The 26,612-nt window shown below is 47.0% G+C and overlaps 1 protein-coding gene across 1 annotated transcript in view; it reads left to right on the forward strand.

Annotated features, from left to right (window-relative positions):
- The window catches only part of LOC109313841 (collagen alpha-1(I) chain-like), a 152,225-nt gene that overhangs the window by 110,124 nt on the left and 15,489 nt on the right, over positions 1–26,612 (forward strand). Inside the window, exons 26-48 of the mRNA XM_019540611.1 lie at positions 2,387–2,440; positions 3,017–3,061; positions 4,744–4,797; positions 5,593–5,637; positions 6,372–6,425; positions 7,734–7,787; positions 8,943–8,996; positions 10,050–10,103; positions 10,975–11,028; positions 11,720–11,764; positions 13,157–13,201; positions 13,514–13,621; positions 15,753–15,806; positions 16,686–16,739; positions 17,114–17,167; positions 18,060–18,167; positions 19,731–19,784; positions 20,133–20,240; positions 21,257–21,310; positions 21,470–21,523; positions 22,087–22,140; positions 24,443–24,496; positions 26,301–26,408. Of these exons, the coding sequence (XP_019396156.1) occupies positions 2,387–2,440; positions 3,017–3,061; positions 4,744–4,797; positions 5,593–5,637; positions 6,372–6,425; positions 7,734–7,787; positions 8,943–8,996; positions 10,050–10,103; positions 10,975–11,028; positions 11,720–11,764; positions 13,157–13,201; positions 13,514–13,621; positions 15,753–15,806; positions 16,686–16,739; positions 17,114–17,167; positions 18,060–18,167; positions 19,731–19,784; positions 20,133–20,240; positions 21,257–21,310; positions 21,470–21,523; positions 22,087–22,140; positions 24,443–24,496; positions 26,301–26,408 (1,422 nt within the window). The remainder of the gene's footprint in view (positions 1–2,386; positions 2,441–3,016; positions 3,062–4,743; positions 4,798–5,592; positions 5,638–6,371; positions 6,426–7,733; positions 7,788–8,942; positions 8,997–10,049; positions 10,104–10,974; positions 11,029–11,719; positions 11,765–13,156; positions 13,202–13,513; positions 13,622–15,752; positions 15,807–16,685; positions 16,740–17,113; positions 17,168–18,059; positions 18,168–19,730; positions 19,785–20,132; positions 20,241–21,256; positions 21,311–21,469; positions 21,524–22,086; positions 22,141–24,442; positions 24,497–26,300; positions 26,409–26,612) is intronic.

A 26,612-nucleotide genomic window follows, 5' to 3' on the forward strand; every position in this document is an offset into this window, starting at 1 on the left:
ACTCATACAGTTGTGTCCTCTGCCCAGGCATCTCCCATGTTACAAGATGGAGACTTGACATACAAAATGGAAACTTGACATTACTTTGGTTCACTTACAAACACAGGCCTAAACCATACAATATCCATATGAAACAATAAAAATCAATATGAAAATAATGATAATACAATATACAACAATAAGAATCAATACAGACCTAATAATAATACAATATAAAACAGTGGATATCCAAAACCAAAAACTTGCTACCCAAATAAAAATGTTAAAGCTTATGCTAAGTCTGAGCTCGCTTATGCTTGTCTGTAGGGAATAGAGAGGGAGAGAAAGAAAGCCAGAAATAATTGGGGAAGGGAATGCATATCTGTCATATATATATATTTTGTGTGTGTGTGTGTGTGTGTGTGTGTATTAAAAAAGAAAAACTGGGGGTTTTGCTAGTTTCTATACCAGAAATCCGCCCATCCCCCATGTAGGTGCAATAGGAGTGCCTTGCAATGACAGTTGAGTTTGCACTGGGAATAAGTAAAGCTAGGATGACGAGCTCTTGTGTTACTGTAAACTAATCCCAAGTGACCAGGTGCTACAGTTGCAAATAAAACCTCTGAAATATGTTATGGATGCTGAGGCATCTGCTTGACTTTGCAGAGGGCTTGAGCATTAGCTCAGGAGCATGAGCTGCCTTGCTCTTTCCAGTGGGGGCTCACTTGATGCTGACAGTTTACAGTTAAACATCTGCATCATTAACTATTTTATTGGTTGTTCATTGTGTAGGAGAAAGAAGAGGAAGGATTATGTCCAAGATCCCCTGAAGTGTGGTGGGGCATGACCCTAGAGAAGCTGATGGAGTCATTGTGGAGGGTGGTGGGGAAGCATGGAAGATGTATACATTAGGGCACAGAGGTCTTTAACAACACAAGCAGGGCTGCAGGGAATGATTAGTTTTCATTTTCCTGTAAGGAGGCTCGGCTCTTATGAGCCTGGGAAATACTGGTGTATCATTTTGGCCCTTTTTACTTCAGTATCCACTCTGAATGACTTGCCTTGTAAGGGGTTAGTTTCAGGCACTCCATGGCACTGAACAGGCACAGCAGTTTTCACCAGTCTCAGAGGAAACATGATGATGATGCTCATGTACAAGGTCCTGTTATGGCCTTATTCCCTCTGACATTTGACTCGCTCCTAAGAGGATTGTGCTGGTCCCTGACGGTTCATGAGTCCAGCTTTCAGGCACATTACTCAGTGCCAGGTTTTTCCTAAATCATCCCTGTGTTATGAAAGCGCTGGGCTATAAACACTGACGAGTTAATTACTTTTGTTTCTGCCAAATGCTAATTTCCCTTTTCTTCAGTATCCTCCGTCTTGAGGTTCGCATTCTGTCCTCAGTGTCTAAACAAGTAGCAGCTACTGTGCGTGGACACCTTGCTGTGATGAACCTCCAGCTTGTCCTGTCCGAAGAGGGCCTGGGGTCATATTTTGCTTGCTGTCTAAAGATGCTCTCCTGATTCCAAGAACAAATTATCTCCACAGTCCCGTCTGTGAATCTGTTTGACAGGCCTCAAGCTGTGAGAATGAAATCTGCCTCCACCTGGTACATGGCTTAAAAGAAAAAAAAATCCTCCTTCTTCAGTGCAGGCAGAGCCAGCCGAATTATAAGTTGCAGAGTAAAGCTGACTGGCTAAGTGGAAAAGTACCAGCACCCCCACCCACTCTTTCTCTTGCTCACAGCCTCTCTGCATTGACTCATGGAAGCTGGCATAACAGGTATATCTAGGATGCCAGCGATCCACAGACCTCCAGAGGGCAAGGTGCTGGAGGAGTTAGTGGGGCTGCTGCCCAGTGTGCCACCCATGTTTGAACCTTATACAGAGATTTAGAATAGGGCTTCACACTATGTACCTTTCTCTAGGCAAAATCCTGGCATAGTAGTCAAGTATCTTCCTCCAGGTTGGGTCTGCTTGCAGAAACATCCAGGTTTGAAGTCCAGGATATCCAAGACTCTTTACATCCTGGTTGCTCTGTGTGTGGTGTGGGCATGGAAAAAATCAATCTCTCCTACTCCTCTCATATGTCAAAATAGAGCTTGCTCTATCCAGTATCTCGGGTGGACCCGACGTGGTTTGCAATGCAAGTTCTAGCTGCTAGCTGAAGTGCAACGCACATTACACACATCACAGTATTGTTCAAATAGAGAACTCCACATCAAAATCTATATTTCCCGTTTGGTCCAAAGCTCAAAAATCCATTGACTCCAGTGGGCTGTGCCAAGGGCTCCTGACACGTTGTAGAGATGTGCCTGTCTCTGGATCTGTCAGGGAGCAAAGGCAGAGGGAAATTAGAAATACACGCAGTGGTGTGATGTGACTGGGTTGTCCCCTGTGAATTTTAGGGCAATCGAGGACCAGATGGCCCAAAGGGTGTGGCGGGACCAAGAGGACACAGGGTAAGTGACAATGCTTTTTATTACTTGTCAGTGAATGTTGGAGCATTTTTAGGTCTCTAATGATCCAAACCAATGCCTTCAGTGAATCTCAGATAAGAGCAGCACAGGTTGTTTGTCCTGGACAAAAAGCATCCCCTGTCTGACAGATCATTTAATGAGGTATCTGCCTTCTGCCAGAGCACCGATTCAGGACAAAGCTTAAGAGCACACTTAACTGTGAGCGTGTGCTTGAGCCCCTTGAATTTAATGATACTTGAGGAGGAGGAGAAGCAGCAGACAGAGTCACATGGCAGCAATCTGCTGGTGAAGATGTGGGTAGTGGTGGTCAGCTCTCCGCACCCAGGAGTGAATAAACTACTCTGTTCAAGTGCTGGTGAAGCAGAAATTCCACACCAGAGAGAAGCCTATATAGAAGGTGACCTTTCATTGAGGTATAAATGAATCCGTGGTTGTAGAAGTCCATTAACCCATGTTACTACTAAAGCTCCTTTCTGATGCTGGATTGGGACTGACTCGCACGTTGTGCCTTGTTTAAGGAGCGGAAGGTGCCTTCGTGTAATGCTTGTTTCTTTACAGGGACGTATGGGCCAACGTGGGCTTGTTGGAGTCCCAGGACCCCCAGTAAGTAATGCCAGCCCTGCACTTGGTCTACAACTATCTAAGTTTGCTTTAAAGAAGACACTGGACAAACTGCCCTAATAACACAAATCAGGCCTAAAAGCAGGACGTCTCCCTGAAACATGAATCGCTGGTCCTGAACACATGGTAGTGCAGCTTAGCTGAGTGTACTGAAATGCACCTGCACCACCACAAATGAGATTGGGGTCCAGACACATGTTTTCTCTTGGGTCTGCACTGCAGCTTTTTCAACAGGCTTCACTTAAGATTAGCAGTGACTGCATACCTGAATGAGAACACAGCACCATACAGGCTGCATGCCCATTTCCATACCTAGGTCTTCAGACATGCTGGTTATTTCCCAGTAGAAGTAGGCACCCTGGTTATACCCTAGCTCCCATTGGGGCTGGCTTGTATTTCACGTTGTTGTTTTCATAGCATAGATCAGGTACCAGGTAAATGCTGTGAGATAATGTGGCTTTCAGCAGCTATTGGATATTGCACACGGGTGAAAATGTGCCACATTCCCCTCTTGGGGATTCATGTAGTAAGGTCAGTGGTAAGGAATCCACTTGAATGGCACTATAGAGCAGTGGTCTCCAAACTTTTTTGATCACGCACCCCTGTCAGTAAAACATTTTTGAGCATGCACCCCCAATATATGTATATTTATATAAATATAAATAGAAGTTCTAATATTTTCTTCCTGCACCCCAATGGATCATCTTGCGCACCGCCTGGGGTGCACGCACCCCACTTCAGAGACCACTGCTATAGAGGATGTGTATCCTTTTGTGCAAGTACTATATTAGTTGGTAAAAAATGCTAGCAAAACGCAATGAGCCTTTCCCCTGCTATCAGGAAATGTAGGAAATAGAGCACACTCACAAGTAACTTTCAGTGAAACTTTTATTAGCCGTGTTACATGTGACAAATAAGCTACAATTAATAGCTATAGAAGTGGGTGGAAGGGGATTGGAAGGAAAATATTTTTCAGGTATTCAACATTCTTGTCTGCATAGCAGTAAAAATAGGCTTTCACCCACTGCTATTTTTATTTTTTGGTTATAGTGTTTGACAGCAGAGGTGGGAAAGAGCTGTTACAAGCTGGTTGCATTTGAGTGAGGGTGCAATGAGAAGACAAGACGTGTTAACAAGCAGGCTGCAATGATGAGCACAGACTTGTCCTGTTACATCTAGGAAATCTTGTGCTTTGCAAGTGCAAGTAATTATTTCTGAGGTACCGACATCTAGGGACCTCGGATGAAGATTAGGGTCTGACTGCAGCAAGCCCTAGACAGGCAAACACACACAGTCCCTGCCCCAGAGAGTTCACTCTCTGGGGTATAGGAAGTAGGCAACAGGTGAACAAACAAAGAAACAGTGGGGAGGCGCATTTAAAGACTGCAAAACAGTAGAGATGGGCAACTGCGTTAGCTAGTTGTTTCCTTTCCCAGTAGTCAGGATTGAACAACCCCAGGGCAAGCAAGTAAGCCCATACAAATGTCTCCCATCCCCATCTCTTTAAACTGTTCTTGTGAAAAGGTCTGCATTTCCTTTGTGCATGCAGGCACCTCCTCCTGTATTATTTAAATACATCCTTCACAGTCCAAATTTGCTGCATGTAAAATACAAGCAAGTGCGTTTCATTTGAGATGCTAATCTAACATAAACCTTTTTGACAGGGCTTACGAGGCACTCCTGGAATAGAAGGCCCAGAAGGAAAGCCTGGTACACAGGTTCCCATTCTATACTATATACTTAAACATTCTCTGTCGCATTGTAATTTTTTGGGCTGGCTGTGAAAGACTACAAGTGAAAACTACTGTATTACAACCTGTTACGTTAACTTCAGAGTTCTCAGTTGGTGCTGATAATTCTTGTCGCTAGTGAACGTGGAGGGTCTCTTATAAATATGCTTCTGTAAGAAAGGGAGATGGATCCAAGTCAGTCCCCAGAATTGAATATCCTAATGTGTTGTGGACTATCACAGCTGGATACTGTGACACGACCATATGACCTGGACAGCACTGAGCTGGGACTACATAGCACATGCACATCATTCACCCATGTGCAAATGTGTCTTTGCCTCCAGTTCTCTCCCTAGTACAGCTCTGCAGATTCATTACAGCTTTCCCCTGAAGCTCACTGCCCACGTATGCATATTCTAGTTCTGTATCCTACCAGTTCTCAACCCTTGCTTCCCTATACCCTGAACCCCTGGACCATATAGTTCCAGTCCTGAACCCCTCGTGCAGGGACAGAGATTTTCTAGTGGTGGTTTGATGTGGACAAACATCTAATAGGAGCTGAGGTGAGAGCCAGAAACCCCTTGCTTGTGATTCTTGCCTTTAGCAAGAAATGCCGTGAGTTAGGTTTCCACATGAATCCTATGGATTTCAATAAGGTGCTGCCCTACAAGCAGAGTGGAGACCCATGTATGTCCATGTTCTTATGCTATGGCCTTGGGTGGGAGTTGGCAGAAGCTGCGTGACATTTTCTAGACCTTATTATCTGCCTGACTTATCCTGCAGGGTGGATCAGGTGTTGTGGGGAGCCCGGGCAGAAAAGGACCAGCTGTGAGTAGAATTCCTTGTGTGTGCAGATGTTTTAAATTTTTCTAGTCCTTTGAGTCCATCCTGCGGGAGAGTCTTCATTTTCCCTAGCCTAAAATTGAGTAAAAGGAGCATAAACAGTGCTATACTGGGACAGGCCAGTGGTCTATCTAGCCCAGCCCAGTCTCCAACAATGGCAGAAATGGATGCTGTACTGGGAGAGCAGCACTGAACTGGATAGAGCTAGGGTGATTTATCCCCTTTTCAATGCCCTCCATGGCATCTACCAGTTTTGATTCAGAGGGAAAAGAAAAAGGAAAAAACTGATTTGTTTTCATTAAGCAAAACTGTGGAAAATATTTAGACTGAACAAAAAGTTGCACTTTGACACAGTTGCCTTCTAACTATGACTTCATTTTACATTAGAGAATGCAATTTTTTTAATTGAATGTAAAACTTGCTTTTGAACAGGAAATCGCAAGATTTTGTTCAGAACACTCTGTTCCATTTTTCCCCTGAAAAAAAGGCCTCAAAATTGAGGCAGTCAGCCTCCTGTCAGGAAATCCACAGACCGTGTGCGTGAGTCAGGCACTACACTAATAGAAGGCTAACCTAGAGGGGTGCAGGGCTAAGAGTTCACCCAGTGCAATAGGGACATCAGCAGCAATCTCATGGCCGGCCCTACCTATGTGTGTTTGCTTCCACTTTCTCTCCCAACCGTCACCTCGCATGTTTTGACTCTTTGTGCTTCTCCCCAGGGCTTTTTAGGCTTGCAGGGTGACAGAGGGCACAACGGACCTCCTGGATTACTAGTAAGAAAACCCTGTGTCCTATGGTGGTGGTCCATTCAGTACAGCACTAAAATGGGCAGTTCGCTGTTTTTTTGCGTATTCTGGGAGGACAGTGGATAGCAGATATGAGGCTGAAGTCAATATTGCTCTCACTAGGGATTCGCATAACCTCTAGCTTATTCTTTCAGTGTCTGAGACAACTCCCATTAAAATCTACAGAAAAGCCACCATTGGCTGAATTAGGGCTTGGTTCATGCCCCAAATGGGAAAGAATAGGATATGTTATTCCTGGGCTTGTCTAGCTAAGAGAGAGTGCAATGTGGAGGAATTTCTGTTCTCTTAATTGAAGAATTATCTTTCATGGGGAAAGGCTGGTGGGCTGGGTGTCTGTACAGCAAGTAAGGCTGTAGTGGTGCTCTTGCGTTTTGTAGTAACTCAAAGAAAACTAGACTGTGCAAATCTCCGCAGACTGTATGGAAACAGGCTGCTGCATTGTGCACACGAGGAATATTTACGGTGAAGCTTAGTAAAGCATCTCTACATGCTTCTGAAGAGCCAGCAGTGACAAACAGCACCACCTTGAAAGGAAATGCAATGATAATTGTTGTTGGACCAGCCTGAAAGCTAGCAGCAATCCATGAATAGCTAAGTTTGGGCAGGAGTACTACATCTTGTAGCATCTGTCCAAGACAGCCACATAATCATGTGCACCTGAGGATGGGACGTCTTTCAGTGCCAATTAGACAAATGCTTGGCTGGGATGGTTTAGACGAGGTTGATCCTGTCCTGAGTAGGAGGTCAGACTTGATGACCTCCTGCAGTCTCTTCTAGCCCTGTTTCTGTATGATTGAAGCACCAGCTTTCAGGTTGAATCCAGTAGTGTGCACCCACATTATGGGAGAATAAGCAAGCCAGCTGTGCTTGTTCACTCAGCTGCACAAGCTGCCAGACCCCAAGATCCCAAGCTATTTCCTTCTCCCAGACATAAAGTGGTTGTTTTGCACTCTCTCCAGAAAGAGTATCTGAGACTGCACTTCCTGCTGTATTGCGGCATCGGGCACCAGGTGCTCTGCATCCTCCCTGGTGCCAGCCCTGAGATGCTGGCATTGGACAGCTGATGAACGGTGCTATGCAGGAGTTGCAGTGTCAATCTACATAGACCAAGTGGATGCATCACAATCAAATATCTGCATTAGATCAATAAGGGGGAACCTATAAGGGACTAGATTGCTCTCTTAGCTGACCAGAGCAACACATACCAGGGCTTAAAAAGGCCTCCATCAAGGTAACTCTTTTGTTAATGACACCAATCCCTGAATGTCTTTGAAGGGTCCTTCAGGAAAACCAGGACCTGATGGAGACCCAGGTTCTCCAGGACCGAGGGTGAGTTTCACTCATGTAGTGGAGCACACGTGAGGGACCATGTAGCTCTTCTGTAGTCTTGTTCTAAAAATAAGAGCATTTGGATTTCACCCATTTCATGTGTTTGAGTGTTTCCCTCAGAGCAGGCCTCTGGGGCAGTTTTCAGCATTAGCATGGTGCCACAGAGGGGCCATGGGCTCTCTGATGTGAGGTGTGCCACACAACAGATAACTAAAGGCACCGACAAAGGCTCTCACCACCTCTGAGCCTGAGGATTTTATGCATCTTTCAATGCATGCAAGCAAGTGCCTTGTATTCTAGCTGCTGTGCTCCCCGTGAGACTATAATTGCCCTTTCTGAACGGTCTGGCTTGACTTTCAGCAGAGAAAAGTGACCCAGCCTCTTCTCCCTTCTCCATGCTTTCTGCACCTGAAGTGCTCATTCTTTTCCCACACTTGCTGCAAGCAAAGAGACTTGTGTCTAGGTGTGGTTTCTCATAGGAACCATTCACCAGTGGTGCTTAACCATTTTGGCTGAAGGGCTGAAAGGGCAGTGGTTGGTCCGTCCGTGAGTTAGATCTGGCTGGTGGTCCCGACCTGGCACCTGGGGTGGTTGCAGTGGGACCCCATCCAGACATGGGATGGCAGGGCATCTGGCCCCAACCCAGCCCTCTGAAGGAAGAAGGGGATTTGACACTGATCCAGTTGCAGGGGGGGAGGCATGGTCCAGCCTTGATCCAGCTGAGGAGGGTGGGGGAGCAGCGTGGCCTGGCCCCAACCTACTGTGCACAGCTTGGGTTTAGGAATTTGGCAGTGGGGGAGAGTGGCTATATTAATTGCAACTGCTCCCCCACTGCTAAATTTCCCAACCCCTGGAGAGCCCTGCAGGGCAAATGCCATGGCTCCATGGGTTGCATTTGGCCCACGGGCTAGAGGATGAGCATCCCTGATTCGGAGCATTCATGGTCCCTACTGAAGCCAAGAGGAGCAGCAGATATTTGGCTCTTCTTAGGATTCAGACTAAAACATGTCTATTTATCTGAGTTTTTAGTAAGAAAGACCCCTGCACCCCGCCTCTCTGTAATCCACTGCACTGCTCCTTTCTTGCTAGCGTTGGCAGCAGGACTGGCCTTGTGCATTCAGACAGCCTGTTGAATTTTAATTTCCTTTTTGGCAGGGTCTGCTTGGTAAACCTGGCTTGGAAGGACCTCAAGGACCTGTCGGCATGTATGTAAGTGATAGCCGTGCCCACCTGTTACCACTGCACAGTGGTGCTGGGCAGTGAGGAGGCAGATCTATGACAGCACATGGGATAGAAAAGGGCTGAGCTTGAAAGAAAAAATAGCTGTCCAGATGCCTGGTATCCAAGACCCGTCCTAGGAGTTTTCTGAAAGCAGCCCACCCCACACCTTTGGCTTCCTGGGATATCACCCTGGAATTTGCTGTGTGTTGATACCACTTGTTCTCAGGCCAACTGCTGGCCAGGTAGAGGCTGTACCGATGAGAGCTGCTCACTCGAGTCAGCCCACTTTTCCAGCCTTGATCCAATGCTTCCATACAAAGAGCACCTGCCTTCCACTCCTAGTCCCAACGCCATGGTTTGTGTCCTGAGGGGCTGACCAGCTGGTGTTCCTGGTATTGTGGCATCAGTTTAAAAAAAAAAAAAAAAAAGCTCTTCCTCCAGTGTATGTGGAAAACCCTCACAGTTGCTTTGTGTAGTTTTCACTCCTGATTCCCAGGCTTTGGTGCTGGGAGGTTGCCTGTGTAAACCCTTCCCATAGTTATTGGTCATAAGATCTCTACTTTTCCTCTAGCAAGATAGCTTGAATGGACACCATCTCTTGCTCAGACCCTCTTCTGCTGCAGCAACATAGTATTAGACAATCCCCTCGAGTGGCACATACTAGTTGGTGTGGGAGGGCAGTGGTCTGTTCCACTTTTTAAATCGCCAGTTGTGTAAGCTTCTCCTACACACGACAGGGGGAGTAGCTAGCTAAGCACCGTGTAGCTGCCTGTGCAGCTGGAAGGAAGAGCTCTGTTGCTACCAGGCCGTCATGCTTGTTACAGGAGGATATTGAAGTTTGTTTGAGAAGAGCCAAAAAGGCAGGACCAGTTTTTTGTAAATGCTCTACTGTTGATGATGGCTGCCATCTCATATCTTCTTTATGGGTGGTGTCGTTTCTGAGAAGTGAGCTCTATGCACTTGGCTTCCTCCACCTTTACTCAAGGTGAATACTGTGCATTAGACATAACTGAATTAGGTTAATGTGTTTCTCTCCACCAGGGCTACCCAGGGCCTGTTGGGGACAGAGGGAAGCCAGGACCTATGGGTGAAAAGGTAAGGCCATAAAAATGTATTGGTGAGAACTCAGGGGAGACCTTACCGTTAGCCATTTGCATGACAGTCACTCTAGGAAGAGTGAGCTCCTTCTAATTTGAGGGACACCATGATTTAGAGTGTGACATAAAAGAAGGGAGGCTCTTGAATGGGGCTTTTGCATGGGAATAGCTTCTGTAGGGTGAAACGGTACTGTGCTTCCAGCATCTGTTATCTCTTGTATCACTTGCATGTTCTTTCACCCCTTTGCATTTCTTTCCCGAGTGAGACCAGAGTTTGATGTCAAGGGAGGTAACAGTGGCTGTTGCTCAGTCAGCCTGTCTGCTTGCTAGCCCTGTTAAGAAAACCTGCCTAACAGAAATGTGGGGCGGAAGCAGTCAGTATGAACACGCTGAAATCCTGCTGCCTCCTTTAATTAGTTTGTGTTAGTACCTGAGCTAGGGCTGACTCATTACATTCCAAGCTAGATGTGGATTTTCCCCTGGCTTTAGCAATATATATTTCTATGGGATCTTTTTTTGTTGTCATTTGGCTCATAATAAAAAGCATGTTAAAAATGTTGGATGTTGAACAACATGGATTTTGGCTCAGGCCTCTCTCTAATGAGTTCAGGATACTTATTTGTATATATAGCTGTGAGGCCATGCTACAATCTCAACCCACAATCCAACTTTCTGTCTCCACCAATATATGCGCCAATAAAACTCCCACCTAGAATTGAGCAGATAAGGCTGCGGTCTGCCTGGATCGATTTAAGGCTCATCAATTCTCCTCTGCTGTCTGCAAAGAGGTGGTTACCAGTGCTGCTTTTACATGAGAGGTTCTTTTCCAGATTGTAATAGATAAAACCTCCTTCTGCCTCTTCTTACAGGGAGAGCCTGGAGACCAGGGCCCATCAGGATTTCCAGGAAAAGCTGGACCCAAAGTGAGTATTGTTCCTTAACTGTCTGTAAAAATCAGCCTGCAAGTGGTGCGTGGCTTCCAGTGGTAGGCTCTGGTAGTGATCTGCTGTCAATTAGTGCAGTAAGGTATGGTGAGAAAACTTTCCCCATCATCATCAGGGGGTTATAGGAAATGTGGAGTTAGGTGCAATAGCTGCCTAAATGTTTCCTGTGGGACTGTGTACATAGGAGGCAGAATGGTCTTTAAACAAGTCATAGTGCAAAAACATTCAGGAGAACAAAGGCAAGTTTTTCATCCTGGAGAAGCGCAGGCTCAGGGGTGATCTGGTGGCAGCCTGTAAGTACATCAGGCGTGTGCATCAGGAACTGGGGGAACGTCTGTTCACCAGAGCGCCCCAAGGGAAGACGAAGTCCAATGGTCACAAACTCCTGGAAGACCATTTTAGGCTGGTCATAAGGAAAAAACTTCTTTACCGTCCGAGTCCTCAGGGCCTGGAACAGACTCTCACCAGAAATGGTGTAAGCACCTACTCTGGATGCTTTTAAATGACACTTGAATGCTTATGTTACTGGGATCATTGACCCCAGCAGACTTGCTGCCCCTTAGGCGGGGGGCTGGACCCAATGATCTTGTGAGGTCCCATCCAGCCCTAATGTCTATGAAATCGATGAAGTTACCAAGGCTGTTCTGTCTGCCTCTCTCCTTCTTATCAGGCTCCACCTGGCCCTCCTGGTTCAAGAGGTCCCCCTGGCCTCCAGGTATGTGTTGCCTTGTTGTTCTTCTCTGTGTACGGGGTGAGGCGTTTCAGGCGCTGAAAGGATTAGGCCAGTTTTGCACGCTCGGTGAACGCGAGCATGAAAGGCCAGGGCACAGGCAGGGCCGTCCAGCAAGGCTGAGGCATTATTGAGCACTTTTGTAGCTTCATGGAGAAGAAAACCTCTCAGTGCCAGAGTTAGCCTAGCCCTCACACCAGTCAGGAGGCAGTAGGGAACTGCAGTCACCCCGCTGTGGTTTCCCAGGTTTCCCTTTAGCGAGGCCCCTCTTGACACTTCTTTGGCAAGTGTGGAGAAAGATATTTGTGGGAGCAGTCTTTGGCCTGCTTGCATGAGCACCCTGGTTGGGGATTGTAGCTCTTGAGGGGAAGCACAGCTGGAGGAAACAACCCTGAGGGAGAGCAAGAGGCCAGGGATTGGGACCTGCTGGGTACAGTCAAAGTGAGAGTGAGGGCATCTCCAGCAGTGTCCCTGCACAGCACAGGCTGCATCGCTCCTCACAGCAGGGGCTCCTGGACCATGCTGCAGCAGCATTTGCATCACTTCCCACACAGCACATGAGGGGCCCTGGCAGGGCAATCCTGGCACCTGGGGAGAACCAACTGAATGGACCATGCACCCTGCTGCAGCGGCATCGTGCAGGTCCCAGACTCCCTCCCCAGGCTCATCACCCCTGCCCAGGCAAAGGGGAATGCTGCTGCTCCCACCCTGGCCTGCAACAGGCTTCGGCAAAGCGAGGGGGACACCCCCTATTCTTCGCCTGCTCCGCGCCGAGGCCGTTGCTGTGGGAGAAGTGCCAGGCTGCATTCTGGAGCAGACACAATTCATTAGTTCCAATTAATCTGTGGGAGCACTTGAGCTGTGTCAGCTCAGCATGAGATCCTCATCCTCCTGTGCAAACAAGCCCTCTGCGAGGGGAGCCAGAATGTCTCATTCTGCTGGTTCAAATGGTGCTGTGCTGTGAGGCCCTGCTGAGGGACCAGTGCAGCACCGGTAAAATCCCCTCGGCTGCCAGGGGTGAGGTGAGGGCAGGGAACAAAGCACTGCCTTGGGGAAGGGGATAGTGTAGCTGGGGCCGGCGATGCTGCAGTGGCATTGCAAATAGCACTGTGTGAATGGCTCCTACCCCCACAACTCCTGTGCAGAGGGATTGTATTTTCCAATGGAAAATTTGGGGACCCAGGGCTGGTGAATGGCCCAAGGGAAGCTTTTTGCTGTGCAAGATGGGAATCGACGGGAGGTAAAAATGGTGGCAGCAAGAAGTTGCTGCTACCTCCATGCGTTGCTACTGCCCCAGGTGCTCAGCTTTGCCTGTTATTGCCTCTGCCTCCCCCCTTTCACTTGCTACTACTCAGCCATTAACAATCTTTCTTGCAGGGGAGACTAGGAGATCCGGGTCCTAGAGGGCTTCCAGGATTGCCGGTAAGTGAAAGAAGTATAGGGGTGTGAATGCAGAAATGCCCTTGGGTAGCACTGGTGGAGACGAGAAGATCCATCCAGATCAGAGACATGTTTATTCATGTCAGCAAAATAATGTGGTGGTCTCAGTCCAGTTCTCAGTGGATGTATATCCCAAGCCACCTGCCCGTACTCTGGTCATAACCCTCTTAGTTCTGGGTGGTTGCATTTGACCTTTGGGAATTACATCTCCAGCTGCTCTCTGTGTTATTTGTCAGGTAGATCTGAACCTATGGGTATATTTATCAATGCCTAATTGTTCCTTCTTCCATACAGGGGCTTCCAGGTAGTCAGGGGACAGATGGCACCCCTGGCAAACCTGGTGTGGTAGGAGAAATGGGACTCCCTGGACCTAGTGGGGCTGCTGGACCTGCTGGCTATATGGTGAGTACAGATGCCAGTTCCTTTGGTTGGTGTATGACACAAGAACAATGCAATCAGCTGCTACTTCACTTCTCTTTCTCCTCTTAAGACATGCTGGTGGTAGCTGTGATCAAAGCCAAAATCCTGAAAGGGCATTCTCCTCCTCCTGTCCAGCTGTGTATCTTCTTTGCCATACCTGTAGCCTGCAAAGCTACAGATTTTCTGGTTGCTAATTGCCTCAGCTTCCTAGCTAACGTGAGATTGGGTACATAACCTTGACATACAAAGGTCTGCAGGAAAGAAGCTACCTTAGTTGCTTCCCATTCTCTGACTACTTTCTGGTGAAAAGGCTTTGAGATAACCAAGAGAAAAATCCCAGTTTTAGGGCATATGCCACAGTGATCTTTTTACCTCCCATCTGCGCATGCTAAGATGCTTTAGTGCAGTGGTCACCAACCAGTGGCTTTTGATCCACCAGTAGATCTCAGAGCCTCTTGGAATTGATCGGAGGCTGGGGTGGAGGGCCGAGTGCCCGCATGCATGCACGTACGCGCCTCAGCCCAGCAGGTCAGTCTGGGGGTGGGGGAAGTGGCAGGGGTTGGATTGCAGCCACCGCGGTGAGGGACAGCGCCACAGAGGCAGGAGCAGGGGTAAGTTGAGTGGTGCTCCATCCGGTTGGGACTTACTTGCTGGGGAGGTGTACCCCCACATCATTTTTTCTCCCTCTGCCTTGATCTGCCTCTCCCTTCCCTTCCCACAGATTTACCTGCTGGGTGGGTGGGAGGGGGTAGCAGCAGCACATGGTAGATCTTGGGTTGCTATTAAATGCCAAAGGCTATCTCCTATTTAAAGGGTGGAGACCACTGCTTTAGTGGTGCCATTGGTTCCTGTCTCAGAGGGGTTGGCAGCTGCAAGAATAAAGGCTGAATTGTAAAAAGTGACTTGAGATGTTGAGCTCCCTCTAGGACGTGATTTCCAGGGGCTGGGCACTCGGCAGTGTCTGACAAGCAGGCCGCTGCTTATGGTTTCTCAGGTTGGTTCTCTCAAGTCACTTGTCTCTTTAGAAAATCTTGGTCGGTTTAGTATCAGCTTCTCAAGGTAGCTGGAGCCAACCAGTGTGAGATCGATGTTGTCTTGTCTTACAGTACTGTCAGATGTCTCAAACCTCATGACATTTGATTATTGTGCATAATTAATTGGGATTTCTTTCATGGAGGAAAATGCATTTGCTGTGTAGGGGTTTACTGGGCCCTTGTTCTTCCTGGGGGTTCAAAGCATTCTTCCTTCCTTGTGTTGTGCAGGGTACACATGCTATCAAACAGCGTTTGCTCACTGGCTCCCTCACTAAGGCATTTAACACATTGACGTAATGTTGTGCGCTGCCTGTGGGGTCTTCCCTGGGCTCTTTAATGATGTTGCAGGCCAAATATTCAGCCTACAGTGTTTGTGAGTGGTATCTGAGACCAGTGGTGGATTATGACATGCTGAGGCCCAAAGCTATGTCCAATTTAAGAGGCCTCATACAATAAAAATAATCCAATGTATGTATATTTTTGTCATATTAGAATGAAAATGTGAGTCATTTAGAGAGTCATTTCTCCATATCTCCTTTATTTACCAATTTATTTCTCCTTTATTATCTCTTATATTATAAAACTTGATATTGAGTCAATTTTTTTTTCTGATTTAGAGGCCTCTTGTATTGTGAGGCCCTAAGCTGTAGCTTAAGCCTAAATCCAGCACTGCCTGAGAGACCTTTTTTATGCTTGAATCATGGCATCTAACTGAACCTAGCCTTTTGGTTTCTGGCATAACTGGAAAGTGCATGAATTTTGTAGCTAGGTGTTTACGTGCTTTGCCAACTGACCTTGTTCTTCCTATCTGGAGTATTGGGTGCTCCATATGAGGCAGTGATATTTTTTAATAGGCCTCCTAATTGATTGCAACATGAAGAGGCAGGCCAGGGGGATGAGCCCAAATGGAAGAGTGATGAATGTGGATACATGAGACCCTAAACCGAAGCAGGAGCCTGGCTCTTCCTTTTAGCTGGCAGGCTGTGCAGTGTGTTCTGTCATTGTCCCCATAGGCAACATTTGGGAGTGGAAAAAAGTCTGAATAAATGTCTTTGCTAAGTTAGCTCATCCTCTTTCAGGGTTTTGAGGGTCCAGCTGGACCTGAGGGACCTTTGGGCGAGAAAGGAGAGAAGGTAAGGAAATGAAATGGGGACTTAGCTCTACATCCATTTAATTGCATGGGCAGGAATGCACAGCCAATACCTACACTACGTTTGGAGTGTTATTAGTGAAGTACATGTGCAGACAAAAGTGGCACATTCTCCCTTATACCGGTAAATTAAATCGTTGGGACTGGGTGAGGAACAAGAAATTTGCCTGTATCATATGTGTCTTCTCCCATGTTGGGATGCTCTCCTTCCACAGTCAACAGATGGCATTGTCTGTGAGTGGACAGAATAGGGGAAAGTGGTGCGCTGTAGGCAAAGGAGGGTTATGGAGACGGAAGAGAAAAGGTTGAGGGTAAGCTCTAGCATTCAGGAATGCCCTGCAGCCTCACTCCACTAACACTGCAAACATCAGACCTTTGGTTTTGATTGATTAATCCACATGCAATACACTCAGACGAGCCAGCAGGCAGAATCCCCACCTTCCTCTAAAGAACCGCATTCTTCACAGTCACCCTTGAGCCCAGACTGCCTGCTTATGACCCTGGAGTGCCTTATTTTCCTTGCTTGCATCAACAGCCTCAAAATCCCCAAGAGAAGCTGCTCTTCCGTCTGGCTACTGGAGGGGACCTTATCAGGCTGGGAACTTCTGCATTACCCCATCCTGTGTAGTGAAAATGCCACTGTCTTTGGGGAAGGGGCTCTTAACGTGAAGGGAAGAGGGCATTGAGCATCTGGTGGGAAGTCAAATATTGCAAACTCTCCAGGCATGTCTGTGACAAAATATGACAGCCTACTGTAGCCGTTCAGAGACTGATATTGCTGGAGCTTGGAGGATGGGGCTTCCTCAGTGTCAGTCCTCCCACGAGGTATTCTGGTTTTGGTTGAATGTCCTGGTTTCTCTAGGGTGAAGCAGGAGATCCTGGAGGAGCAGGCATCGGTGGTCTGGATGGCGAGCAGGTATGCTAGGTGCCAAAGGAAATCCTGATCCCTGTCCCCTTTTCACTCCTCCTCATGGGCCCCGGTGAGAGAAGGAGGTTTGGGACAGCTTGTCCTGAACTGAATTGGCACACATTGTTTCAAGCATTTTGTCCTGCTTTGGGAAGGACCTCAGACAGATGCAGTCTGGGTCAGACAGGGCTTGGCAACCTTCCTCAAGAAAGCATAGCTGGCACAGGCACTCTCTGCAGCTGTTGAGGAACTTCTTGGATGGTCCAGCCTTCTCTGGTCCTGGCTCTGCTAAGTCACAAGTGTGTTGTTGGACAATGCATACACCCAGAGGGCATGCACATTCTTTAAAGTGTTGATGAGTTAGTCTGTTCTTTCATCTCTAGGGTCTTCCAGGGCTGCCGGGAGTGGAAGGTCAGCCTGGTGTCAAAGGGGAACAGGTCAGTCTGTAAGCTCAGTTCTGAAGTTCGTGTCTTGTTTAATACTTGCCTAACGAAGTGACACGTGGAATGGAGAAACCAACAGGCTGCATTGGCTGCCTAGGTTTGGGAAGGGAATACTCATTCTTAACATACGTTTACAGGCCAGACGCCTATACAGCACTCCCCCAGGGACACCTTGGGACTGGGCTTTCTGTGGAAGTGAATGCACATATTTCTGTGGTCAGACATAGACCCTTATGCCTTGTCTTCATCTGTGGATCGAATGGGTGCAGAGAACAGAACTTAAAGGGAGACCTGCACCCCTTTTTGATAATAGTGCATTTAAAAAAGAAATGCTGCCACCCACGTTACCAGGTCCCTTTCATGCTGCTTCCACAACAAATGCAGGCAAATGTGTTTCACTTTCAGATTTCCACACTCACAATATGGAGCTGTCACACCACAAGGTGGGCATATGCTGGTTCTTTAAAGCCAGGTTGCAGATTTGTGGCGTTTGGAATAACAGCAAAACCTCCCAAGCCCTTGAGATTTCATTGTTGCTACTGTCACTACTGCAGGGTTAGATTTGCAAAAGTGCCTGGGGAGCTAGGTACCCAATTCCCTTGGACTCTTAAGGGGGGTCAGGCTCCCCAGTGCTTGAAGAGCTTTTGCAAATCCCAAACCACAAGTTACAGTCACTCCTTCTGGGATTTTTCGTCAGTTTGTTACTTCATATTATAGCAAGGTGTGTGACAGCTTTGGAATCCCACAGGGTTTAGGCGTATAACACCTATGCAGAAGAATATGTCTTCTGAGGAGAAGGTAACACTGTATAATGAAAGACTGTGTATGGAGTGCATCGAGCATTGGCTAGATTATACTAAATGCCTAGCATCTTCCTCCTTTCCAGGGTGAAGTTGGACTCGTAGGAGATCCAGGTGTCAAAGGAAGCTCTGGAGAACCAGGAGATGAAGGGCCAAAGGGACACCCTGGGAGACCTGGGGAGCTAGGAAAAGAGGTACACTTGTAGATGGCCCCTGCCTTACGGGCCCCTACCAAGGTAGTCATTTCATTGCATCCAGCTCAAGGCAGAGTATGTGTCTGATTCTTGCCAGAAGCTGAAAATAGGGTGGAGTCAAGAGGCAGGGATGGTTCAGATAGTTGCAGTTAGTAGACCAATCCAAGCAAAAAGAGGGCTCGGGGTGGGGGGCATTACGAAATTGGGTGGAGAGTGTCCAGGTCATGAGTACAAAGGCCCTTTCTGATTGGCATCTTTCGATGCTTTATTTTCACACTGGTTTTTTGCTCTTTTCAGGGCAAGATGTTATCCATGGAGGCATCAAGAAAATTTTAGACCTCAGGAGGGGAGAATTAGGGATCATTAGGGACATACTAGTGTGATGGATGGCAGCAGAAAAGCTTGAGAGAGGCGATCCGGACTCATAATAGTGATGATATATTTTATTAGACCAACAAGATTTTTGAAAAAAAATGTCTTTAATTGCAAGCTTTCAGGCACAAACACCCTTCATCAGGCATAGGAGAGAGATTCATCAAGCATATGGAAGAGACAGTTCACATGGAGTGGTAGCATTAGGAACAGGACCCATATGCTTTTCAGGTTAAAAAAAAAATGCTGCATGGAGCTGATTGAAAAGTACTGGGTATGTGCTGGTGTTGCATATTTTGACTTTGCACTGAACTGCCCCTTTCCTGCCCACCAACCTAATTGTTTTTTCATAGTGTGGCTAGAAAGTATCCAAAATTGGGAGAAGGGGGAAAGCATGTCCAGCCCCACAGTTTTGGTTTTCAGGTTTATTGTCCAGTTTGTTTTTGGTTTGGTTGTGGTTGGTGTGGGGGAAGAAGTTGGGGAAGAACTAGAGACTATCTGATTATGTTGAAAACATATTTCCTCCTCAAAGAAAAGACGTTTAGCTGAAACAACTTTGATCCAGCCCAAGCTTCATAGGCAGGTTGGACTTGATTTCTGCTTTCCAAACTCATTTGGTATGACAGTACTTTCCATTTCCTGGTCAGGGATTGTTGCTTCATACCCTTGAGCTGCCATCCTTTCAGTGGGTCCCTGTGCTCTGGCTTCACAGTATGTTCCCTAATTGGAAATTGCCGAACTTTTTCTGTTCCCTGTCCAGCCTGATTTTGCTCTAAGTACTGTATCAAAACTACTGCTCTGCCTGTCCCTTGGATAAGATAGCGCTGGAAATACATCTCAGTAGACTGTCCCAGCTATAAAACCCTAAAAACAAGTGAAGTTCTTTGGTGCGACAGGGGCAGACCTGGGAACATGAGATCTCCCTTTCATGGGTCAGAGGATAGAGTTTGCAGCTCAACGTGCGCTAATAACTCAAGCTGGCACTGGTAGCCACGTACCTGTGCAAGGCACAGATTCTCTGCCAGAGAGTCCAAAATTCTTTGCCAGAGGTTTAAATCCATTGGGAGTTCATGTAAGAGGCCTCAAACATCAGAGACTAGCTGAGATAGAGAAGAGAGGACCTGCCAGGTAGAGGACCTGAATGACTGATCGCTGTAACTCTGTGCCTAAGAGACTGCTTCTCCTTCACAGGGTGATGTCGGAGACGCTGGAGATGCGGGCGAGCCGGGCCTCAAGGGAGAAAAGGTGAAGAGTGTCTCTTCCTTGATTTCCCTTTTGGCACCTAGGTTGCACATGTGAGGTGCTCAGCCCATCCGTTGTGATGTGGTCCCCAGGGAAGATGCTAGTGGTAGGCTTGGATTGTGGGTGGGCCTTTATAGGCTCAATGTTAAGGCTGAGATTTACAAATAACACAGGGATTATAAACCTCTTTGCATATTAATGCTGCGGGACCAGATATTCAGGGTGCTTTTAAAATTACTCAGAGCATTAGCTTAGAAGCCGGTGAATCGCTGTCTCATTTTCTTTCTGTTTTTTTTTTTTACCCTTCGTTCAGCTCTTGATCAGAGTTCCTTTGTTTCAATTAATGTTCAGGGTGATGCTGGCTCCCAGGGTCCTCCAGGAGTGCCTGGATCAGGTGCAAGTACGGGGAATATTGGAGAAAAAGGCCCCAAAGGAGATAAGGGGCAAGAAGGTTTGCTGGCAAGTACTTTGAGGAGACCTCCTCTCACATGTCATCCTGAGCCCTGGTAGGAAGCCTAGTGGAACCCGTGAGGATGGGAGTTCAGACCTAGTGTGAATGTGGGAGACTCCCCAGTGGAGTTGTAGTGAAGTCACAACCCTTCCAATGGAGGGCTTTTCACTGCATCAAAAGTGTCTGATTTTACACAAAAGCAACGTTGCATTTCTTTGGCTGAAAAGGCTCCTATTTATCAGCCCAAATAAACAATGGAAAACACAATGTGGTGCATCACTAGCTCTTAAGAAAAAAATGTGCCTTTTGACAAAGATCAGCTTCTGTGCTGTTTTTTAAATGCTCAAATCACACAAGATTTTACCCAAAAAAACTTTTTTAAAGTAACCGCCCGCCCCCAAAAAAAAGACAAAAAAACAACAAAAACCAAAAAAAGCCTGTCTATAAAACATCCAGCCTCTGAGCTGGGGAGAGACACCATGCTAAGGGTTTCTTCATAGCTCTTCAGCTCAGTTAACTCTCAAGCTTCACCCTAAGTTTGAGAATCTCTCTGTCTAGCCATTTGAGTTCTTAGGGTTCCTTACTGATTTAGGAGTATGATTTGTCCAAGCCTGTTCCTTGTACCTGGTTAAAAATATCTTGACCATAAATCTCTCTCTTTCCTTTTGCTATGTGTGAAATGTTGGGGGTTGTGCTTTAGGATGGGTGAATTAATTTGCCTAATATTTTGGAGCCCCATGGGGAATGTTGGTGTTTTCCATTAGGGAGTAGTATGGGTCTGTCCCTGTACATATGACTTTCTTATTCCCTGGCAATCCTCAGGCATGAGATTTCAAAGTTACATTGGTAGTCTCGCATGAATTCATTTTCTCAGGCTTCTGGCACAGGGAAAACAGCTTTGAATGCAGTTGCTGCTGTGGTTGGCACTACAAGTTCAGGCTAGGCTCAGTCAGGTGAGACTCCAGGATTAGTCTTCTGGGGGTTTTCCAGACTCTAATAACACAAACTTTTCTCCCCTTTCCAGGGCCAGGTCGGTGTGATTGGCCTTGCAGGAGCAATTGGAGCCAGAGGACGAACCGTATGTCAGCCTTTGTACCATTCCTTCTTTGCTGACTACAGTGTTTCTGATGTAGTAATGTGGAGTTGGGTCATGTCATTGGTGTAGAGGCTGAGTAGTTCCTCTGCATAAGCAATTGCTTGCCTGACTGCATGCAACCTTTTCTTGTATTCTTTACAGGGAGAAGCTGGTCTCCAAGGTCTACTTGGTTTAGACGGTCCTGAGGGAGAGAAGGTACTGAAAAGAAATTATCTAATGTGAAATAACCTTCCCTATTGTAATAGTGCACCATGGGTGATGGGAAAACTGTTCTCCAACATGTGGTGGAGAGTTGTCTTTGACTGGGTGACTAGCAAGGTGCTTACCTGCTGCCATGGGTCTGGGATCTCAGAGAGCTTTGGCAACCGCTGCAATGCAAATCCTCCTCTTGTAATGGAGAGAAGTCAGTGAAAGGCACATAGGACTGAAGACTTAGCTGTTGTACTCATTTCCTAAATCCCAGTTTCTAATAGGTTACCTATGTGCTATAGTACAAAGGGGTAACCCTATGCTTTAAGCAGAGTTTCCTCTGCAGATGCCATTTATTCAGTCACAAGGAAAAAACTGTTACTGGGATCGTATTCCAAATGGAGAGGGAGTTGTCAATGGCAAGGCCTGTAACACAATAAATTATACCAGAGTCTAACCTTCATCCCTTGTATGTGGAAGTGCAGTGAAGAGGAGGAGCTTGGTAGGTGCATAAAAAGTTTTAGTGGCTTGGAGTCCGGAGTATAATCAATCCCATGTATTCCCCCCAGGGGGATCGAGGACCACCTGGAGTGATTGGACCATCTGGTATTGCTGGATTAGAGGTATGTGTCATTGGTGTTGTGTAAAGCCACTCATGGGTCTTTGCTAAGGAGTGCTTTGTCCTCTTTGTGTGTGAAAACCAGGTCATAGATTCGTAGATTCATAGAAGTCGGGTCAGAAGGGACCTTGTAGGTCTTCAAGTCCGCCTGTCCCCCCCGCCTGGGCAGGAGAAAACTGGGCTCAGATGACTCCAGCCAGGTAGGCATCAAGCCTCTTCTTAAAGACCCCCAGGGTAGGAGCCAGCACCGCTTTCTTTGGAAGTTGGTTCCAGATCCGAGCTGCCCTGACAGTGAAGTAGCGCCTCCTGATGTCTAGTCTAAACCTCCTCTCCAACAACTTGTGGCCATCATGCCTTGTTATGCCAGGGGGCGCTCGAGGAAACAGTGTCTCCCCCAAACCCTTCTGGTTCCCCCCTAGTGAGTTTATAGACGGTCACCAGGTCCCCCCTCAGCCTTCTCTTGTGAAGGCTGAGCAGGTTCAGGTCCTGCAGTCTGTCATTGCAGGGTCTGCCCTGCTGCCCCGATCACATGAGTGGCCTCCTCTGGCCCCTCTCCATGTTGTCCACATCCCTCCTGAAGTGCGGTGACCAGTGCCGCATAGAGGGGGAGGATCACCTCCTTGGACCTGCTTGAGATGCACCTGTGGATGCACGACAAGGTCCGGTTTGCCCGGCCAGCCGTGACCTCGCATTGTCGGCCCGTGTTCATCTTGGAGTCAGTAATGACTCCAAGATCCTTTCTACCTCCATGCTCTTGAGAAGGGAGTTTCCCATCTTACAAGTGTGCTGCTGGTTACTACTGCCCAAATGCAGCACCCTGCACTTGTCAGTATTGAAACGCATCCTGTTTATGTTAACCCACCCCTGTAACCTATCCAGGTCTTGCTGCAGTCTTTCCCTCCCTACTAGTGTGCTCACCTCACCCAAAATTTTGGTATCATGAGCAAATTTAAACAGGGTGCTTTTCACCCCGTCGTCCAAATCGCTGAGAGAGAAATTGAACAGCGCGGGCCTAAGGACCAAGCCCTGAGGGACTCCGCTGCCCACTTCCCCCTAGGTGGGATATGACCCGTCCACCACCACTCTCTGAGTACGACCCTTCAGCCAATCTGCAATCCATCCGACTGTGTAGGCATCAGTGCCACAGTCGCCTAGTTTTTTAATGAGCATGGGGTGGGAGACTGTGTCAAAGGCCTTGCTGAAGTCCAGAAAGACTACGTCCACGGCGACACCTGCATCCAGTGCTTTTGTGACCTGACCATAAAAGGCAATCAGGTTGGTCTGACATGACCTGCCCCTAATGAAACTCTGCTGGTTGCCCTTGAGCATCATCCCTGAAGTTGGCCCATCCCAGATGTACTCCTTGGTGGGCTGTCCTGGTCATGTCCTGGAGCAGGGTGTGATGAAGTGACTAACGGTTGTGGATATCTCAGTTCTTGGGTGTCCATCGCAGGCATTTTCAGGAAGTGCTGGCAGTTGCTTTCTGAAAATTGGAACGTTTAAGGTGTCTTGACTTCAGCACCCATTGCCTTTGAAAAGTGCATCTTGGTTTACTTGTAACATGCCCACATGGCAGCTGGGAGACAGCCTCTCTCTATTCCAAGATTTATCCAGGAGACTTATACAGCAGAGGGGAGTAGCAGTGAAACCCTCCGTCTGTTGGGGACAGAACTTGGTGGCATTTTTCAATTCCAAATTTTTAGGTAAAAAATGCAGATTTAGCAACAGCAACATTTCATAAATTAGTGTCACTAACACCCCCCCCCCCCCAAACCACAACATGATTAAATGTCTGAAACTTCTGTGGTGGGAACTCACATTTTTGATGGAAAGTGAGCTTAGTTTTAGTTTTTTAAAAAAAAGGGGGGAGGGGGTGGTTTCTGAAAGATCTTTGGAAGCAATGCAGAATGTTCCCTTTGGCCCATGGTGAAAAGGCTTTCAACTTTTTCATCTGTTGATTTTTTTTTTTTTTTTTTTAAATCTTTTTTTGTAGCAGATCAACCCAGAACAAAAAAAGGGGTGTACGCCAACCCCACAACTGCCTAGCAAAATCAATGGGATCTTACACAGATCTAGTCAGGGATCATCTGTGGGAGGGACAGAATAGTTGGTTCCCTAGGATCTAGGCTTCCCAAGACCACCATCCAGAAAACTGGGTCTCCATAGCCCAGGACTTGGGTATCACTGTAAGACCAGATTTTGCACTGTGTGTTTATCAGAAGATATGGGTGGGTGATCAGAAGAGAACTTAAGGACGTATCCTGCAGGAGAGATTGACTCACAAGAATTCCTAAATGTTCCTGCAGGGAGCCCCAGGAGAGGATGGAATAAAGGGGGACCAAGGCAAGCTGGGTCCTAGCGTAAGTACCAGCTGCAGTGACTAAATTGCATGAAAAATCATTTCAAACCAGGTTTTTAAAGAGACAGCTCTTTTAGTAAGCTTTTTCTGTACTCTATTCCTTTTTTTTTTAATGTATTAGTACTGCTGATGGTTCAGCAAGGGCAGTGATGCCATAAACCAGGCAGAATTGCACAACACCAGACTTTGCCACAAATGGGACACAGGCATCTGTAGTTCCATGCAGGCGTGGAAATACTGCAAAGAAGGGCCTTTCTCGGAGGGATTTGATGCTTTTGCCTGTAGTCTGGGGTGAAGCTGGAAAGTACACTGGGACAAATGGGGTACAGATAGGAATTGACAGAAAGATTACCAGCCTTGGGGGCAGTGATTCCAGGATAAGAAGTGTACCCGAGTCCAGACATCCCTGAACCCTGCATGTCGCAGAATCTGAATCCAACTAGTGCATTAGTGGTCTCTCTCTGGACAGAATGATGGCATTCATTGTAATGCCCTTACATAATTGCTCAGAGTAGCAGATGGGCAATGCAAAAGGAAATTCAGGAAGGAATCAATCTAGATAAATGCTTTCCAATCAAGTCATTATTTTCTGGTTTGGTTTAAACTCGTAGTCTATAATAAGCATTTGAAGTGCGGTTGTTAACTAGACATGTGGCTAAGTATAGCTGTCAATGTGCAATTAAGATTCAGTTACTAGCTTGTTTTGGAAAGGTACGGTCCATTTTGGTTAATTTTTTGGTTTTGTAGAACAGTTGTGAGTGAATCATTAAGACCTGGAAGCTCACCAGAAATGTGCCTCACTGATGGCCCATGGCATGTCATGTTCCTAAAAAGGCCTATCCATTAGGTCTAAAATTATAGGGGAAAATGACTCCCCCGCTTCTAACTGTGCACTGCCCGGCGACTGGCCACACTGCAGTGACAGTCTGTGATTGCTGTGCTGACATGTACAAAGCTCTGCAGAGGTATTAATGATGCTGCACGACTTAATTGAAGAAATAAATCTTGTCTGGATCCTGATTGTTACATTTTCAAAGATGGCAGCTCATTTCCTCCGGCCACAATTACTTTATGACTTCAGTAGATTCTATTTGCAACAAGACGATGGAAAGCAGAAGAAACTCTAGCAGTACTTTAAAAAACCCTGAAAGGTGCCTGGTGCTTAGTCACGGGTAAAGGATCTAAAATGCCTGGAGCAGGACATTATTGGGCAGCGAGGCAAGGGTTAGGGTTGTGCTTTTAGATTGGGTACAGTCAAAAAAAAAAAATGAGCTGGGTATGTCAGAAGACAAGTTCGAGCTGACCGTTTTAGGTCCAAAGCTGGCTATCCACTTAGGTCATAAAGGGTTGGATCATTTATCTAAATTGGGCCCCTAACTCTTTTCTCTGAGTATCTTATGGCTGTTTATAAGTTGTTTGCAGCCATTATTATGTAGACAAAGTAGTTCCCTAGAGGTTTTTCCATTGTTAATGTTACCAAGTCCTATGGAGAATGATTCTTCATGCACTTGTGCAATACACTTACAGGGAAAAAGGGTTTTGGGTAGGTATTAGAAGACATGCCCTGGCTCTAAAATTAGGCAAGCACTTGAGCAAGCTGCCTTGGGAGGTTGTGGATATTGTTTAAGTGAAAACGTTAAGAGAATATGAGACAAAACTCTGTCAGGAATGGTTGGGATGGGCAGGGATTGTTGCCTCACAGCAGGCAGGTAGCCAATATGACCTCTTGAGGTCCTTTGCAGCTTGTGCTATGAATGACATTCCTAAGGCTGTTGCATCTCCCTTTTCCACCATACACTCTCTAGGGTGCACCAGGTTCCAGTGGGGAAAAAGGCATCCAAGGATTCAAGGGTTTGTTCGGGCCAGAAGGACCTAAAGGAGATACTGGCAAGAAGGGAGAGACTGGCCAACAGGTAAAATTTATTCTCCCTGCTCTGCTCCACCCCCTTCACTCACTTAAGGAAATCCCATATGAGACCAGACTCCCTACCAGCACCTCCTCTGCAGACTCCTCTGGACCTATATGGTTCATGAATATATGCACATTTGGCCTAGCCCCCTGTTCCCCTGTCCCTGCAAGGGCAGATGCATGGTTCGGGCTGATGCCAGTACAGAAA

The sequence above is a fragment of the Crocodylus porosus genome, unplaced genomic scaffold (genome assembly GCF_001723895.1).
Source record: "Crocodylus porosus isolate Cpor-Errol unplaced genomic scaffold, CroPor_comp1, whole genome shotgun sequence".
Classification (NCBI taxonomy): domain Eukaryota; kingdom Metazoa; phylum Chordata; order Crocodylia; family Crocodylidae; genus Crocodylus; species Crocodylus porosus.